Raw genomic sequence first — 19717 nt, 5'->3', positions numbered from 1 at the left:
TCATTTCACTTTAAAAAACAAGTCCTGCTTTGAACTTTAATTTGATGTTCTTTGATGAATAACCAATGCTTGTTTTGAAAGGAATGCACGTGGGAAGGCTGTCACTCTCACTTCCTGAAGGATTCTTCATTGATCATTTTACTTTCTCAGTTTAATGGGTGGCTTAGATTCCTGTCTGGTTGGGTGGGGGGAAAATACACATAACTGAAGTCTGTAATTTTTTTTTATTGCTTCCCTGTGAGCTGTTCTTGTTGACTCACTGTCACTTGGGTTTTTGCTGCAATACGGTATATCCATAGGCAGATGACCTTTTGATACTGTGGTCATTTCTAGAATGTGGTGAAAAGTTGCTGTTAGAAGTCGTTCTATTGATACTCAAATATGAGCGACAGCCCTACATCACAATCAAGACTGTAGAGCACGTGATGGTTCGTGTTACAGTTTTAAGAACAAATACTAATCTCAGATGCATGGCTAAAAGCAGATATTCTGCCTTTAATAGTATCTTCTATTCTGTATTGAAAAACAGCTGGAAAAAACCCCAAATGTGATTATCCATTAACTAGTAAATAGATTGCTTCTAGGGCATTGCTTTGCTATTTTAGTACTGAGAGCTGGTGGGGGTGACTCAGCAGACATGAAACTGTAGTAATTAACAGGAGTGTTCAGCAGGAGCAAATCTTCAATCAGCAGAAATCGAAACAAAGATTCCCAACCTGGGACTCACCCAGCTCTCACCAAGTGAGTCTGAAGCCCTGCCTTTCCAGAGGCATTGTGTATCCCCCTCTGCCTTTACAGCACTCTGAGAGCTTGTCCAATGGAAGAGGAAAATAAAGCTGGAGTTAACCCCTTGTTTACTGGGAGCCAGGTTTTGCCCCTGTACTTTCTTCACAAGTACTTTTTAAACGTAAACAGCAGTAATCAGTTAAACAGCAGTAATCAAAAAATCAAGCGTGTACATTCTCCCATCACGTGTATGCATAACTCAGTTCCAGTGTGTTATAGGCATCCATTGGTATGTTTATACCTGATGGTCATGATTACAACAAAGTGAACCTTTAACTACTTTGAGCAGCAGCACCAAGAGAAACTTGTCTAGCATTCATTTTCAGCCAAAATCAACCAAAAATGTGTTAAATAACTCAAGAAAGGATACATACCTCAATAATTTGGAAGCACAAGCTGTCATATTAGATGCATTTTAAGACTTCAAAATTATTTAATTCCTGCTTTTTTATTTGGAATATGGCAGACTGCAGGTGCTTCCTGCCAAAAATTAGAGGAATGTGGAAAATGGAGGGGAAAGACATGTTGGTAGCAGATATCATTCTGGATTATTCATAAATTATCTGGAGAAAGGGGTAAACAGTGAGGTGGCAAAGTTTGCAGATGATACTAAACTGCTCAAGATAGTTAAGACCAAAGCAGACTGTGAAGAACTTCAAAAAGATCTCACAAACCTAAGTGAATGGGCAACAAAATGGCAAATGAAATCTAATGTGGATAAATGTAAAGTAATGCACATTGGAAAAAATAACCCCAACTATACATACAATATGATGGGGGCTAATTTAGCTACAACAATTCAGGAAAAAGATCTTGGCGTCATCGTGGATAGTTCTCTGAAGATGTCCGCGCAGTGTGCAGAGGCGGTCAAAAAAGCAAACAGGATGTTAGGAATCATTAAAAAGGGGATAGAGAATAAGACTGAGAATATATTATTGCCCTTATATAAACCGATGGTACGCCCACATCTTGAATACTGCATACAGATGTGATCTCCTCATCTCAAAAAAGATATACTGGCACTAGAAAAGGTTCAGAGAAGGGCAACAAAAATGATTAGGGGTTTGGAAAGGGTCCCATATGAGGAGAGATTAAAGAGGCTAGGACTCTTCAGCTTGGAAAAGTGGAGACTAAGGGGGGATATGATAGAGGTATATAAAATCATGAGTGATGTGGAGAAAGTAGATAAGGAAAAGTTATTTACTTATTCCCATAATACAAGAACTAGGGGTCACCAAATGAAATTAATAGACAGCAGGTTTAAAACAAATAAAAGGAAGTTCTTCTTCACATAGCACACAGTCAACTTGTGGAACTCCTTACCTGAGGAGGTTGTGAAGGCTAGGACTATAACAGGGTTTAAAAGAGAACTGGATAAATTCATGGAGGTTAAGTCCATTAATGGCTATTAGCCAGGATGGGTAAGGAATGGTGTCCCTAGCCTCTGTTTGTCAGAGGGTGGAGATGGATGGCAGGAGAGAGATCACTTGAACCTGTTAGGTTCACTCCCTGGCATTGGCCACTGTCGGCAGACAGGATACTGGGCTAGATGGACCTTTGGTCTGACCCAGTACAGCTGTTCTTATGTTCTTATGGACTGAAATATAGTGATTGTTTTATCAAATACACATGAACCCCTGTTAACATACAACTAAAATGATTTTGGGGGGTGTGGGATTTTTGGTTGCCTTCTAGGAGCAAATGGTTGCAGATGATCTTGAGAGTGAGGTAGGAAAACTAATTTTTCACCTCTCTACCTTAAATTTTAGTATTAACTTGTAGCATGAGTAAAATACTTCCCTTAGTTCATCATATTACTTTTATTGTGACATTTATATAGCAGTTTTAATGATTGCTACTTTAAAACTAAAATGCTACATGTTCACCTTTTTAATAGAAAAGTTGCACAGCTGTATTTTTGTCCGTATGAGTTCTTTACCTGTTTTCCACTTGTGTACAGTGAAGGCAATAGCTTTTGATTAATGAGAGCCAAAATGATATACATTTAGTGTTGCCTTGCACTAGTTATGTAGGTTCCTGGCATCACCACCATAGATCTTGTCACAAGAATGTTGTGTAAAGCATGGCATTGCATCTTTGAATTATATTGCTCATTTTATAGATCTTTCAATACTAAAATAGTGACTCTCAGTAACACAGCAGACTTCTGGTGCATGCAGCCATGTTGTTGATGATTTGTGTCTGCCATCATTTACATGTTCACTTGATTAATAAATGTACAGACGTTCGTGTCAGAGAGAAATCTCTGGCATTGGAAAGCAAGGAATTCTGCATGCTAACCTCTAGTGGGAGATCCCCTGAGACTTTAACTCAGGATTTTAATAAGTGTTCTAAATGCTTATGGGTCTGGATATAGTGGTGGATAGCTGATCTCAAACACAACCATCTCTTGTTCTTCAGAAAGATGAGCTGAGAAGACTCTTAACAGCCAAGGAAAAACAGCAGGAAGAAAGCTTAAGAAGTATTGAAGCTCTGAAATCTAAACTTAGACACTCTGAGGTATGTTGTAGTTCAACTCAAACAATCAATATATATATATTTTTTTCATAAATATTGGGGCAATAATACCAGTTATAGCCTTGAAAACAAAAATATAATTGTCCTGAAAGTCATCTTATCCCACTTAAACTGTAACTGAAAATTAGGTACCTGTATTAGCATCTCATTTCTATATGTAAAATTAGAACAAAATGAATATTTTATTTTTGTCAATTGCTGCAATCTGTTTTTTTCATTTCAGCGTGACTATCTGGGCTCTGGAAGCGATTCTGGTAACAATGTTTAATTTTATTTTTAGAATTTCTCTCTTTAAATGCATTATGTATTCTCAAAAAATTCAAGTGAAACTGTTGCCCTTTTTTTCTGTTTTTCTTTCTAGTCTCATGTTAATTTTAATTGTAACTGGATTTAACCTATAGGTCTCACTTCTATACACTCAGACTTATTCTTTGAGGATAGATGTTCCTGTCCTGAATAGGTATCAAGATCTCATTTAACTCCCCACACCCCAAACACAGCAAAGGGTGATCTAACATTTATCCTCTGACAGGGACAGGCATGCATATTCTGTAATAGGGGGTGAATATCGCTAAACCCATTTAAATTAAAAAATGAATAGTTGATAAAAGACAACTTGAATAGTTATGTTGTAACTATACAAAGATTGCGAACAACATCTAAGATCACTTGTCTTAGGTTCTTGATTTAGTCAAGTTTTCTGTTCGGAATCTATATTGGTGTTTGTTGCTGTAGAATCTGAGCTCTTATCAATGATTATTTTTAAAAAGATTGTTGGGCCAATTTAAAGAGATTTTTAAAAGTCCAGTGTTAGTTTTGTAAATTAATATTATGTATGAATGGCTGGTAGAATATTTCTTAAATGTGAGTTTCTGTACGAATGATTGACAGGCTTTGGTGCAAGCTTATCTATCTATATCTACAAGAACTTTGTAGTATTCTTAAGCTTTTGAGCTCACACACCACCCCTCTTTTGATTTGGGTATACTTTTAATTTTCAAGTTTGATTACCAACTAATCTGGATGAGCACAGCATTAACATCTATGTAGTTTAAAAAAAAAAAAAATCATTATTTGGTCTGTCATAAACCTGTATGCAAGTCAGTGGGGGCTACTTATTGAAGTAAGGTGTCCTATGGCTATTTGAAAGAAGAGGTTTTTATCTTATCCCTTGTTCTATGGTAATATAGGGAAAGAAGATATGCTGCTTAAACAGGGTCAAGTATTTGCTACAGAATCACAGGTAACATTTACTTTTTGAGACTATATTAACATTGTGTGTGGATATTTGTGATATATCTCTTTCTGTATGTATTCCTGGGCACGTAAACAGTGCTTGAAGTAGGTACAGTTGTAAGACAGAAATGTATTCTATAATAAACAGTAAATTATTTCATGTTCTCTGCATATACACCAGACCCTTGCTAGAACGCAGGATTTGGGATCCATGCACGGTACCGCGTTAACACGGGGACCGCGTTAAAATGAATTGCAATTAAAGTAATTAAATTTGGGATCCATGGCTGTGACTGCGTTATATGTGAATTCACACTATATAGACGCGCGTTCTAGCGATGGTCCGGTGTATACCTCTTCCTATTGTATTTTCCACTCCATCTGATTAAATGGGTTTAGCCCACGAAAGCTTATGCCCAAATACATTTTTTTAGCCTCTAAGGTGCCACAAGTACTCGTTCTTTTTACTGATACAGACTAACATGGCTACCCCTATGAAACCTGTCTCTAAATTAATCTTACTAAACTGTTTTTGTAACTGCTGGTGCCCTCTAGAGGAAATGTGTAGCATAGCTGTTTAAATTGTTGCTCAGTTCAAACGGAGCCTGTTTAATATTGCTGATATGGGACTGAATGGATAAAGAATTGAAGGAGGGTGGTAATATGTGGTTATGGAAAATAGATCCTGTCTAACTGGATTTTTTTTTTTTTGAGATTAAAAATATGGTTGATTAAGGTAATAGTGTTGATTGTAGTATAATTAGACTTCTGTAAGGTGTTTGACTTGGTACCCCATGAAATTTTGATTTAAAAAACTAGAATGATATAAAATTAACATGGCACATATTGAAATGATAAAAACCTGGCTAACTGGTAGGTCTCAATGTAATTGTAAATGAGGAAGCATTGAGTGGGTGTGTTTCTAGTGCGGTCCTGCAGGGATTAGTTCTTGGCCCTACACTATTTAACATCTTTATCAGTGACCTGGAAATAAAAATCGTTACTGAAAGTTTTCAGAGGAGACAAAAATTGGGGGACTGGTAAATAATGAAGATGACAAATCAGGATCAATCTGGATCGTTTGATCATTTGGGCTCAAGCGAACAGTCATAGAATCATAGAACTGGAGGGGATCTTGAGAGGTAATCTAGTCCAGTCCCTGCACTCATGGCAGGACTAAGTTTATTATCTAGACCGGTGGTTCTTAACCGCAACCTGCACCCCCTTTGGTTCTCAAAATATGTTCTCGCACTCCTTATCAAAAATCAAAATATGTTCTTGCACCCCTTAAACCTAGATATATTTTTTGTTTGTATATTACGGTAATCATTAAATGTATAATGTTAATAAATACATAGGTTTGATGAAACAATGTAGTTGTACTTACGTGCCTGTGCTTAATTTGTGTTTTCGATGATTTATCTTCTAAAAAAAAATCTGGCATGTCTCGCACCCCCAGAAAGGGCATCTCGCACCCCCACGGGGTGCGTGCACCCCCGGTTAAGAACCACTGATCTAGACCATTACTGACAGGTGGTTTGTCTAACGTGCTCTTAAAAATCTCCAATGATGGAGATTCCATAACCTCCCTAGGCAATTTATTCCAGTGCTTAACCACCATGGCAGTTAAGAAGTAGGGCTGTTGATTAATCACAGTTAACTTACGTAATTAACTCAAAAAAATTAATCGCGATTAAAAAATTAATCACAATTAATTGCAGTTAAACAATAGAATACCAATTGAAATGTATTAAATATTTTTGGACGTTTTTCTTCATTTTCAAATATATAAATTTTAATTACAACACAGAATACATAGTTTACACTGCTCACTTTATATTATTTTGTATTACAAATATTTGCACTGTAAAAATGATAAAACGAAAAAAAACAGTATTTTTCAATTCACCTCATACAAGTACTGTAGTGCACTTTCATGATAGAGATTGCAACTTACAAATGTAGGGCTTTTTGTTACATAACTGCACTCAATAACACAACAATGTAAAACGTTAGAGCCTGCAAGTCCACTCAGTCCTACGTCTTGTTCAGCCAATCGCTAAGAGAAACAAACTTGTTTGCATTTACGGGAGACAAGGCTGCCCACTTCTTCTTTACAATGTCACCTGAAAGTGAGTACACGTTCACGTGGCACTGTTATACCTGGCGTCACAAGATATTTACGTGCCAAATGCGCTAAATATTCGTATGCCTCTTCGTGCTTTGGCCATTGTTCCAGAGGACAGAGCGGAAGAATTACTTCTCATGTCTTGCTTACAACACTCCTGCTAATACATCCCAAAATGATGTTCACTTTTTTTTTTGCAACAGTGTTACACTGTTGACTCATATTTAGCTTGTGGTCCACTATGACCCCCAGATCCCTTTCTGCAGTACTCCTTCATAGGCAGTCATTTCCCATTTTGTATGTGTGCAACTGATTGTTCCTTCTTAAATGGAGTACAATATGTGTTTTAATATGGCTAAATATTAATACAGACATCTAGGAACAAAGCATGTAGGCCATACTTATGAGATTTGGGACTCTATCCTGGGAGGCAGTGACTGTGGAAAAAGATTTTGGGGTCGTGGTGGACAGTCAGCTGGACATGAACCCCTAGCACAATGCGGTGATCAAAATGGCTAATGTGATCCTTGGATGCATAAACAGGAGAATTTTAAGTCAGAGTAGGGACATTATTTTACCTGTGTGTGGCACTAATGCTACAGCTTCTGGAATACTGTGTCCAGTTCTGGTGTCCACAATTCAAGAAGGAAGTTGAAAATTTGGAGATGATCCAGGGGAGAGCCCTGAGATTGATTAAAGAATTAGAAAACCTGCCTTATAGTGTTACACTCAAGTTGCTCAAACTTGATTAGATAAATATTTGCTAATCGGCTCTTCAACCTGGCAGAGAAAGGTACAACACAATCCAATAGCCGGAAGTTGAAACTAGAAAAATTCAGACTGCAAATTTTTAACGGAGAGAGTAACTAACTATTACCAACCAAGAGCCATGGTGGATTCTCCATCACTGACCATTTTAAAGTCCAGATTGGATGGGGAAGATCTATGGCCTGTGTTATATGGGAAATCAGACTAGATGATCACGATGGTCCATTCTGACCTTGGAATCTATGCATATGATTTGAAAAGCAATTTTTTTCTAGTTTTTAACACTGGAGCAGGCCATTTCATAGCATTAAAGTACAGTCAGTTGCCCTTCTCCACAGATTTTCTCCTTTATGCTAAACTTGAGGTGAATTTAATTTGTCTATTGAATTCCAGTGAAAACAAATTACACCTTTAGGGCCCAGTTCAATTTATAGTGCAGCCCAATGGGGATCTTTTCACTGACTCTTGTGAGAGTGGTCTCAGTTCCTAAATGATGGAAAATGTGCATACATTCAGTACACTTACATTTATTTTATACTCTAACAGCTTCAGATCATTATGCTTCTAGATGTTTGAGTGATGGCTACAAGGAAAGTTGCATAGTTTCTCTGTAATACTGATATATTTTGGCTTACATAAGCAAAACTATTTTGGACTCCTGGTCTAAATTACCTGCATTAATTTTTCCTGCTCACAAATTATAAACTGCTTGTAAATCTGAAATATACAATGAAGGTAAAGCTTATATGTTTTAGATGAGCATAGTTAAAGAAGTAATGTATGAAAAAAATATGAAGAGTAAATTGAACAAATTTCTGTTTTTAAGCATGTATCTATTTCTGTGCCAACTAATCTGCAGACCAAGTCTATGCTGAGACCACTGGAACTGTCACTATCTAGCCAATCTTCCAGTTCCGAGAATGAAATTCTAAAGAGAGAGCTAGACAACATGAGAATCTCTCATGGCACAGCAAAAGAAGAAATAAGCAAACTTCAGAAAGAGCTGTCTCAGAAGGTAGCTGAATGCAAAGCTTTGGCATCAGAGTGTGAAAGAACCAAGGAGGAATCTGACGGACAGATAAAGCAATTGGAAGATGCTTTAAAGGATGTGCAGAAGAGAATGTTTGACTCAGAAGGCAAAGTAAAGCAAATGCAAACCCACTTTCTTGTGCTGAAAGATCACCTGACTAACGAAGCAGCTATAGGAAGCAATAAGTTAACAGAAGATCTAAAGGATCAGTTGAAAGACATGAAAGCAAAATATGAAGGAGCTTCTGCAGAAGTAGGCAAGCTACGGAACCAAATCAAGCAAAATGAATTGTTAGTTGCGGAATTTAAGAGAGATGAGGGGAGGCTGGTGGAGGAAAACAAAAGGTTGCAGAAGGAACTCGGTATGTTAGAGATGGAGCGAGAGAAGAGTGGGAGAAATGTCTTGGAGGTACAAGGGCAGCTAAAAGAAATGGCAGCAAAGTTAGTCCTCTCTGTACCTGTTGAGAAATTTGAAAATATGAAGAGTTTATTATCAACTGAAGTGAATGAGAAAGCAAAGAAATTAGTAGAGATGGAAAGAGAGTATGACAAACTGCAGGCAGAGCTTCGGCTCTTAAAGAGGGAATTTGAGAGTCAGAAAGCTAAATTTTCTCAGTACGTGAGGCCAGAGGAACACGAACAAATGAGGGGCAGATTTGAGAAAAAAACCGAAGAACTGGAAAAAACGATTTCTGAATTGTCGAAGAATCAGACCTTGCAGAAGGAAGTGGAAAGGGTTCACATGGACAACAAGCTGCTTAAGCAGCAAATACACACTTTAAAAACTGAGATTAAAAGCCAATACGTGCCTTTAAAACTGAATGAAGAAATGAAAAAAACAAGTGATCTGACTATTGGGGGTCTGACCAAAAAACTTGCTGAAGTAACACAAAAGTACAATGAAAACAAAGCAGAAGCTGAGAAGTTGATGATAGAAAAGACCAGTTTAAGTGAGACTGTAAGTCACTTCCAGGCTGTGTACCTGTCTCCAGAAAAGCACGAAAAAGAAGTGGCAGCCTTAAAATCCAACGTTGTGGAACTTAAAAGGCAGCTTGGTGAGCTTCATCAAAAATATGATGCTGAACAAGCAAAAGTCTCCAAACTAGTGTCTGAAAACACAACTCTGAGGGACACTCTGAATGATCAGTATGTACCTGCCATAACACATGAGGAGATTAAAACAGTCTTGAACAGCACACTAGAAAAGACTAATAGAGAGTTGTCAGATCTGAAGGAAAAAACTGAAGACATAAAGCGAGAATTTATGAGAGTAAATGAAGAGAATGGAACTTTGAAAAAGAAGCTGAGACTTCTACAGAACCACATACAAACAGAGTTTGTAAGTGTAACCGATCATGAGAGTAAGGTGTCTACCTTAAATAAAAGCCTGCAAGAGTTACAGGACAACAGCACTGAGACATTGGCTAAATATAAGAGAGGCCAAGAGGAAATCGTACAGTTACATGCAGAAATTGAAGCCCAGAAGAAGGAACTTGACACAATTCAAGAATGCATTAAGTCCAAATATGCCCCAGTTGCCTGCTTTGAAGAGAGAGAGAAAAACTTTGAAGCCATGGTGAAAGAACTAAAAAAACAGTTGCTAGAACAGACACAGAGATGCAGAGAATGGGAGGAGGAGACACAGAAATACAAACAGGAAAATGAGAAGTTAAAGAATGGGGTTTTGTCTATCGAAAATGACTTGCAACAAAATTACATTCTTGCTGAGAAATCACATGAAATGGAAAAAATGTTCACCAGCAAAATGGAAGAACTGAATAAGCAATTGAGAGAATTACTGCAAAAATACACCGAGATAAAACATGAAAGAGACAAGCTACAAGAAGAGAGTGCTAAACAGATTTCCGAGGCCCTTGCTGTGCAAACTCGCATGCAGGGTCACTATGTTCCAGTGGAACAGTTTGAAGCCTTGAAGACAACGCTTGGCCACACGATAGAGGACCTAAAAGAAGACCTCAATAGTAAGAAGGCATGTTATGACCGAGAACTAGAAAAAGTAAGAGAACTGCAGCAGGAATTGGCTGATCTACATAATTCCTCAATATCTTTGGCTGAACACACACAGATGAAAGAAGAATTTGAAAAAGAAATTGTAGCAGTCAAAACTAGCTTGAAAAAGGAGGTGGAAGAAAACCAAGCAAAAAGTAAGGAAATCTCTAAACTCCAGTCTGAGATTCAAAGTACTAAACAAGCTTTAACTGAACTGGAGAGCAAAGAAGTAGTTGATATGTCGGAGTATAAATCCATGAAAAGTGCCTTAGAGACCCAGGTTGCTAGCATATCTGGAAACTTGGCCAGCTTGAATAGAAAATATGAGGAAATGTGTGAAGAGGCTTTGCAAGCCAAAAAAGAAGAGCTTTCTGCAAAAGATGAAAAAGAATTGTTGCAGTCAAGAAGCTTCAGCATTGAACAAGAAATTAAGGACCAGAAAGAGAGATGTGATAAATCTTTGACAACAATTACTGACTTGCAAAAAAGAATACAGGAATCTGCAAAGCAAGTGGAAGCAAAAGATAACAAGGTAGGCGGAAAGTGTCAAATATCTAACAGTATTAACTGCCTCTATTTAGATCCAAAGGGCCAAATTTTCAAATGTAGTTACTTAAACAGACTCTCACTTACATGCCTAGATGTAGGCATCTGAATTTGGGCCAAATTCGCAAAGCTGAGGACGTATGTGCAGTGCTATCTAATCCCCCCAAAACTTTGCCGTTTTTTGTAAATAAAGTGTGGCGATTCATAACGCAGAACTATTCAAATTTCTGTTTTACTAGGATTTTCAGGTTTTAAATGCATCTTCTTCAAATTCAAAATATTCATACTACATCCACTAGCAGACTTTTTTCAGATTCTTTAAAAAAAAAAAAAAAAAAAAAAAGTAATACTCGGCTTCCTTTGTGTGTTGCCTTGTCATTTTGACACTGCTACTTGCCAGTTTAACACCAAATGATATTGGGAAGTCAATGTAAGAAAGAAGATTTAAAGCATCATGAATATGTGATGAGAAAGACTTGCAATTTTCTTAATGCTATTTATTAAAGATTCCAAATTGTGCCAGCACCATTTTTAATGAAGGTATTTTAGTTTTAAAACAGGAAGCATTATTGTTATAATGCTGTGCTCCTTAATCCTAGTATAACTTTATCCTACAGTATGTTTCAGAATTAATGTTATATGCCCTTTATACCATCCAAAGAACTAGGTTTTCACGTCTAGTAGTAGTGGCTAATACTGTAGTTAAATGTGTACTGTGTGCACTCTTCCTCTGAAGAATTGGGTACCTTTACGGCCGAATTTCCTAAGGGTAGTCTCACTAGTGGGCATTCATTGCACCTGCAAAAAAAAAGATAAGGCTGATGCCCTGCTTTGAAATCTGGGCCTTATCTTCAGTGTGCGAATTAGCTAAGTGGCTGGTTGACCTATGGGCCATGTCTTACAGATTTCTGAACCCTACGAAGCCAAGAGCAAAATAACCGTATCTGATATATTTTCAAAGCATCTTTCTTTTTCTCTTACAAACTTTTCTAGTAAACCTAGATTGATGGGCTACATTGAGAAGTCAATATTAGGATCCCCTCATATGTTAACCTTTAGTTGACCTTGCAAACTAATGTTAATAGAGAATATGTTCAGAAAATGAAACATTATAATCTTTGTATTTCTCTTGAAGATAACAGAGCTGCTTAATGATGTAGAACGACTCAAGCAGGCTCTTAATGGCCTGTCTCAGCTTACATACACCTGTGGGGTTCCCTCAAAGAGACAGAACCAACAAGTTGAAATGCTCCAGCACCAGGTGAAAACCCTGCAGCAGCAGCTGGCTGTAAGTACTTTGCTCCAGAGCTCAGTCATAAGGCGTGTGACTATTTTTGTCAGAAGTTGTGGAATAAGCTTCAATCTATGGGGTTTACGAGCAGGGAAATGCGATGGGCAGGAAGCTAGGATCACCTGAGGAAAGGAATGGCATTGTTTAATGTGATTTGGAAAAAGGGGGTAAACAGTGAGGTGGCAAAATTTGCAGATGATACAAAACTTCTCAAGATACTCAAGTCCCAGGCAGACTGCGAAGAGCTACCAAAGGTTCTCTCAAAATGGGGTGACTGGGCAACAAAATGGCAGATGAAATTCAATGTTGATAAATGCAAAGTAATGCACATTGGAAAACATAATCCCAACTATGCATATAAAATGATGGGGGTCTAAATTAGCTGTTACCACTCAAGAAAGAGATCTTGGAGTCATTGTGGATAGTTCTCTGAAAACATCCACTCAATGTGCAGCTGCAGTCAAAAAAAGAACAATGTTGGGAATCATTAAGAAAGGGATAGATAATAAAGACAGAAAATATCATATTGCCTCTATGTAAATCCATGTGGTCACCCCATCTCAAAAAAGATATATTGGAATTGGAAAAGATTCAGAAAAGGGCAACAAAAATGATAAGAGGTATGGAACGGCTGCTATGTGAGGAGAGATTAATAAGACTGGGACTTTTCAGCTTGGAAAAAATACAACTAAGGGGGGATACGATAGAGGTCTATAAAATTATGACTGTTGTGGAGAAAGTAAATAAGGAAGTGTTGTTTACTCCTTCTCATAACACACAAACTAGGGGTCACCAAATTAAATTAATAGTCAGGTTTAAAACAGAAGGAAGTATTTTTTCACACAACGCACAGTCATGCCAAAGGATCTTGTAGAGGCCAAGACTATAACAGGGTTCAAAAAAGAACTAGATAAATTCATGGAGGTTAGGTCCATCAATGGCTATTAGCCAGGATGGGCAGGGATGGTGTCCCTAGCCTCTGTTTGCCGGAAGCTGGGAATGGGCGACAGGGGATGGATCACTCGATGATTACCTGTTCTGTTCATTCCCTTTGGGGCACCTGGCATTGGCCCCTGTCGGAAGACAGGATACTGGGCTAGCTGGACCTTTGGTCTGACCCAGTACGGCCTTTCTTATGTGCTTTCTTTATGATAGAATATTTTGGAGGTTTCCACTTGCCCCAGCTTACTTGTGTCCATGAGGAGGTAGCAGTGTCTTTTGGAAAAGCCTGTCTAAATGAAGTGTTCTCTTACTGCAGTATTAATCCAAAATCATTGACTAAGTCCTGTGTGCAGGTGCTGCAGTAATATTGCCTACTACACATGCCAACAGTGTATCCTATGCAGTATAACACAAAGGAAGGTAGTCTCCGTCCCAAGGGATTAACAATCTCAGGGTTGTGAGAAGCTAGGAGGTTTGAGCTAACCTGCTAGAAACAGCAGTGGGGCCACAATGGCAAAGGTGGTGGGTTGGGCTAGTGGCCTGAGTATGCAAGCGGGAGGGTTGGGCTGGATTGTACTCAAGTGGTTAGCACAAGCCTCTGTCTGTGCTGGTATTTTTAGCACACTAATTCTGGTGGAGTTACTGCATGTCTACCTGTGCTGGGAGGTGTCCTCCCAGCTGCCGTGTCCAAGCCTGCAAACACTTATTCCAATGTGCTACTTACTGTTGTGAGTAGTCCTGTAAATAGCCTCATTGGAGTTCATGGTAGTAAGTGCTAGGGCTTTACTATAAATATACATAAATGTATCTTTGTTCATGTGTGTAGTAGCACTGTTGACTTCAGTGGAACTACTCCTGAGAGCAAAGTTACACATATGTGTAAATCTACAGAGAATTGGGTCACATTCCTGGTAGTGTGTGTAGCATTGCCACTTAGTGTGATAAAGTGAGTTTAAATTGGGACTTGGGTTAGGGGCTTCTGAACAGAAGTCAAATTCTATTCTTGTCCAAGTCGATTGGGAGTGGTAACACCTGGGCTGATGTGGAGAATGAGAGTAGCTTGTAGATAGCCCTATTTGCAGGCAAAACACTTCAAGCTGATGCTAAAGCTGAAAGGCTCTATTTTTCGGTTAGGATTTTGTAAACGCTAACCTTGAAATTCTAAGCTCATGTGACACTTAAACAAGCAAAGTCAAACAAACAAAATGGTAATTATACGAAGAATTGATGTTGAAAATATTGACATTCTTCTCTCCTCCTTCCCCTGCCCTTCTACATACAGGATGCTGATAGACAGCACCAAGAAGTAATTTCAATTTATCGGACGCATCTTCTTAGTGCTGTGCAGGTATGTTAGCTGGTCTATAAAAATGAAGTTACTCTTTTTAGAAAATTCTCTTTCAAAGTAAATGTGTGTGATTGAGTAATATCTGTCAGTGCTTCCTGTATGCACATTAAAATATTTGAAAAGGCTTTTTGCGGTGCCTGGTGTTTCTCCAGAAGGAAACTGAGAAGCAAAAGAGCACCACAGCATGTTAAATTTAGTGTTTGCCTTCATCTGCTTGTCATTTTTTTATGGACATCTAGACAACATACAGTGGTGACCCACTTTAAGGGGGATAATACAGTGCTGTCAATACATGTCCCTATCCCAAATAGTGCAGTGGAGGAGTTGCATGAGTGCTGGGAACTTTCAACTCTCCTGTTCCTTTTGAATAGGGAATATGAATTTATGCAAAGACCAGTAAAATTTCCCTATAATTACCGGCTGCAGCAAGTTACGATAACATGGTTCAGCTAGCTGAGTACGGTAGAGAAGGGCAGGAAGCTGCAAGGCAGTCTAGAAGATATGAACAGCAACATCTCTAAATCAAACCAGTGATTTCAAACTGGAAATTTGCCACTGTGCTGCAAAGTTGGAAATTAACTCTGCTTACCCAAAGTCATTAATAAGGTTAATTAAATTCAGTTTTACCAATGAGATGGTGATTGACCATGCATTCATTTTGGGAGGGTATTTGTTTTAATTTTAGTCATGAATAATGCAGTCTGGTTTTTTAAAAATCCTGTTTTTTTCCCCCCACTTCCAGGGCCACATGGATGAAGATGTTCAAGCTGCCTTACTCCAGATCATTCGAATGAGACAGGGGCTTGTTTGTTAATATGCTTAATGCTGGTTCTGTAGCATGGCTGCTGCATCCCATAGGAGTGCTGTGATTACAGTTGTATTAACCTTCATGACCTTTATCTCATTATGGCGTGGTAACTGTAAAAAAGAATGCACTCCCCCCCTCCCCCCCCAAATAATTATTCCAAGTATGAAAAACATTAGGAGGCTGAAGTCATTTACCCCTTGTAAAATAGAACAACAGGACAACTCCTTTAGATCATATTAGACATTTCAAATATGTGGATTATAAATTGTATAGAATTTATTTTACAATTGGTGTACAAGCTGGCAGTCAAAATGATGACATAGTAGTTACATTCTTTTAATGTCGGATTGACCATTTTAGAACAAATAAATAAACCCATATCCAACACCTCCAAATTGATCCTATTGTTAATTCCCAAAGGGTGAATGACAGTGAGCTTAAACTAAAGTGACTGTAGCTGAAATACTGTAACTGTTGGATTTTTTTCTTTTAATGGTTAAAAAGTGTGCTTTTTGTGATCATATTAAGTTGATCAGCAGATTGACAGTAGATCAACTACAGAACAAGATGGATAGTGTCAAGGTATACGTTGTAGCTTGGCTGGCCAGGTTACATTCTTTTATTTAAGTAATTTAAGATTTAGTGCCTTAGCATTTTACTAGAGGTACAAATCAGTTTTTTCCATCAGACACTAACTTTTATGCTTTTTTACAAGATATATTTTTTCATTAATGCTTTGTAACACTGATTTCAATAGGCCGAGAAACAGCAGGACTGGAGTAGATCGTGAATGTAGAACAGCATTTCAGTCTCAAATGCAACAGTCCAATTTTTATTCTTATGTACTTTTACAAACTTCATTATGCATAAAATGGACCTGGATTGTTTGAGTAACACACTTCATAAAGTTGTACATTATCTAGTTTAAGTGTCAGATGGTCAACCATTTTCCAGCAAAAGCTTAAGAGGTTTTTCTGGTTTTTTAACACTGTAAATTATGTACTATAATCAATTTTTGATTATTTATGGGGAAAGATGCAAATAGTAAGATTCATAGAAAGCGAAATCTAATTTGAAATTCACATGTTAAACAAAACAGAGCTTCATATTTTTTTTAAGTGGAAGTGCAATAATGCCAAAGAATGAAATATCTACAGTTTTATGGAAGGAAATACAAAAATTGGGAATATTTCAAGGAAAATGGCAGTGAAACAAGAGTCTAACCACAAAGTTACTGTTTTTTTAGTGTCTCAGAATAAACAGAGTAGCGTCTGACCCTGTAAATGCTACTTATGGGGTATAATGCTCCTTGCTGCCAGGAGCAGTCCCACTAGCTCTGTACTACGCTCAGTACCAAGCATTACACCTGTCAGTCAGCATTTGCCCATAATTAGCAAATAAGGGGCTGTCATCCTGGCACTGATGCAGGGCAAGACTGAACAGAACAGAATTCAGCCTCTCTATTCCTGTGAATAGACTTTCAGGGTTGTACAGTAAATGCGGTAAGTGCTTGCTCTAACTACAGTTATGTTAACTGGGTTTAAAATACAAACCCCCAAACTGTACCTGGCAGCTTTTAAGCTTCCTGTTTTCCAACAGAGTTTAGTCTCTCTGCCCTTGAGTGTGGGCCTCGTGCTGCATCACTGAAATGGCAGTCCCCAAACATAGAGAAGAGGATGTTGACGCAGGCACTTCTAAAACAAACTGTTGTGAAAATGCATGTTTAATATATTTAGCCGTAGTGTGACAACTGATCACTCTTGTTTTCCTTCAGTTTCCTAGAGGAGTCCCATGAGATGTGTGAGTTCACCAAGTATACTTTAGTTTTTAGAAATTCTTTTCTAGTCACATTACTTGAAGCTCTGGTTGGAGAGAAATTTGATTGTTTTGATATACTAATACTGGCCTATTTTAGTATTGTATTTTTTCCGTACTGGGGGAAGTTTTATGTATTTTTTTTCTCTCGTATTACATATCAATAAAGTGTTTTATCTTACTGTAACAGTCTATTGGTAAATGGTAAAGCAGTATAGTACCTCGTGGCTTATTGGCAAAATAGTCTATGGGAAAGAGAATATTAGTCTTCATTTTGACTAGAAAAGATTGTGTATGTGTGTGTATTGCCAAGGCACATACTGGGATTACCAGCTTTTCCACCTCCAAAACTGAGCGGTTCAGTTTGTCTCCAGTCAATCCTGGACTACTGATGCTACAGGCAACAAAAGTGTCAGCTGTGAGATTGCTGCCTCGCTTCTTGTGCGAAACTGCACAGCCTTCACATGTTCACTTCTGAGCGCTGCCAAAATGGCTGGATTGGAGCTGGTGACCTGGAGGTGTAACAATATCTAGCCCCAAATATTAGCTTCGTATTAGTTTCCATAATTGGTTCAGGCCAAATCCATGAAGGAAACGAGTACAGGAGGGAGTGCAGAAAGTTCTTCGGGAGAAGTGCAAAGTGAGTCTTGTGACTAAATGCAATAAATGATCGTTTTCTCTTAGAACTTTGGAGATTTTACAAAAGTGACTCAGAACAGGGAATATAAGCAAGTATTGTGAAAATATTTCTTCAATTCTTCTAATACATCTCCAACCCAAACCCAAACATTTGAGTCTTTCCTAAAGAGACACTGCCAAAAAATGTTGTGGTTTTATGTGGCTAAGCAGCCTCCAAGCAGCAGGTGTTATATCTGTTAACCTTACTATGAGTATCGGCTAAGCTACAACACTTGCTACTCAGACCTGATTTGGAAGCTGTTTTCACTGATTTACCAGTCATCGGCTTTATGCATTCTCTGATGGATTTTTTAAATCATTTAATCTCTGACCGTGCTACCTACTTCACATTGCAGCCAGTTATTTGAAAGCTTTTGAATGGCGATAGATGTTTCCAGTGGGAGTCTTTTACTTCTGTCTTTCTTTTTAAATAAGATAACATTATTTAAACACTAGCTTGAAAATCTCCTCTCAAGATTAAGATGACATTGAAAGATATTATTTCTCACACCCTTCAAACTTACAATGCAGTGGAAACTTGGAAATGCTGCCCGTGTATACTCTAATATCAGTCATATGGAAGAATAAAAATCAAGAGTACCATGTAATCCTGAAATTGTATGGAGATCGACAAGCAGCAATTTGTTCAGCAAAATAGAAGAGAGAAATGTTCAATGAACTTTCAGACATAATAGTTGGAGCTGTAGAATTTTTGCAATATCTGATGTTTCTACCGCATGTACAAGCCTGCTACTTATATTTGTGAAGTGGAACCGTCATTTGTGATTAATCGTATTAATATCAATGAGTATGGGACTGCTCACTTTATATTAGTGACCAGTTTTCAAGATCGACTTAATTGCTATTGTAATTGGTTCTACTGATGGAGTAACAAGGAAACACATGTATGGACACTACTGTGGAACGTTGCATAGTTTGACAGCTGCAGCAGCTGTCGAGGTTGAAGTGAAAGGAGTCTGGAAAAAGGGATACATAGAATCATATAACTGGAAGGGACCTCGAGAGGTCATCTAGTCCAGTCCCCTGCACTCATGGCAGGACTAAATATTATCTAGACCATCCCTGACAGGTGTTTGTCCAACGTGCTCTTAAAAATCCCCAGTGATGGAGATTCCACCACCTCCCTAGGCAATTTAATCACCCTGACAGTTAGGAAGTTTTTCTTGATGTCCAACCATAACCTCCCTTGCTGCAATTTAAGCCCATTGCTTCTTGTCCTATCCTCAGAGGTTAAGGAGAACAATTTTTCTCCCTCCTCCTTGTAACAACTTTGTACTTGAAAACTGTTACCATGTCCTCTCTGTCTTCTCTTCTCCAGACTAAACAAACCCAAATTTTTCAATCTTTCTTCATAGGTCATGTTTTCTAGACCTTTAATCATTTTTGTTGCTCTTCTCTGGACTTTCTCCCATTTGTCCACATCTTTCCTATGAACATGTGAATAGAAAAACTTGGATACAGTCAGCTTTAGAAGATGTATTGTGACAGGTTGAGAGGAAATTGTAGCTACTGTTCCCTCCCATGTGACAGGAATATCTAACCCCTACCATATGACTGGGGCTAGGAAATAAAAATCTGCATTTTTTTAGTACTGTCACATCTTTATTAGTGATAAACATTGATTATGAGTGAGTTGGTGCTCTCTGAAACAAGTAAACAACTCAACAAGTTCGGATGCTTATCTGAACCTTTTGAGTCTGCACAATTGGGTTTGGAATATCACAACAGAATTCTTGCTGGACTTCTGGTACTCTCCGATGCTTGTTGGACCAC

General features: G+C 38.1%; 1 protein-coding gene across 2 annotated transcripts in view; it reads left to right on the top strand.

Moving 5' to 3' along the window:
- The window catches only part of UACA (uveal autoantigen with coiled-coil domains and ankyrin repeats), a 35569-nt gene extending 18137 nt beyond the window's left edge, over positions 1-17432 (top strand). For both annotated transcript variants that reach the window (XM_024199567.2, XM_024199566.2), the window contains exons 12-19: positions 2482-2514; positions 3208-3306; positions 3548-3578; positions 4515-4567; positions 8316-11027; positions 12177-12329; positions 14557-14622; positions 15365-17432. In XM_024199567.2, coding sequence (XP_024055335.2) covers positions 2482-2514; positions 3208-3306; positions 3548-3578; positions 4515-4567; positions 8316-11027; positions 12177-12329; positions 14557-14622; positions 15365-15436 — 3219 coding nt within the window. In that variant the 3' untranslated portion in view covers positions 15437-17432. The remainder of the gene's footprint in view (positions 1-2481; positions 2515-3207; positions 3307-3547; positions 3579-4514; positions 4568-8315; positions 11028-12176; positions 12330-14556; positions 14623-15364) is intronic.
- Positions 17433-19717: the final 2285 nt, after the last annotated feature.

The sequence above is a fragment of the Terrapene carolina genome, unplaced genomic scaffold, assembly GCF_002925995.2.
Source record: "Terrapene carolina triunguis isolate 2854851 unplaced genomic scaffold, T_m_triunguis-2.0 Scaffold67, whole genome shotgun sequence".
NCBI lineage: Eukaryota > Metazoa > Chordata > Testudines > Emydidae > Terrapene > Terrapene triunguis.
Note: the sequence above shows the minus strand (reverse complement) of the source record. Positions and strands in the feature narration are given on the sequence as shown.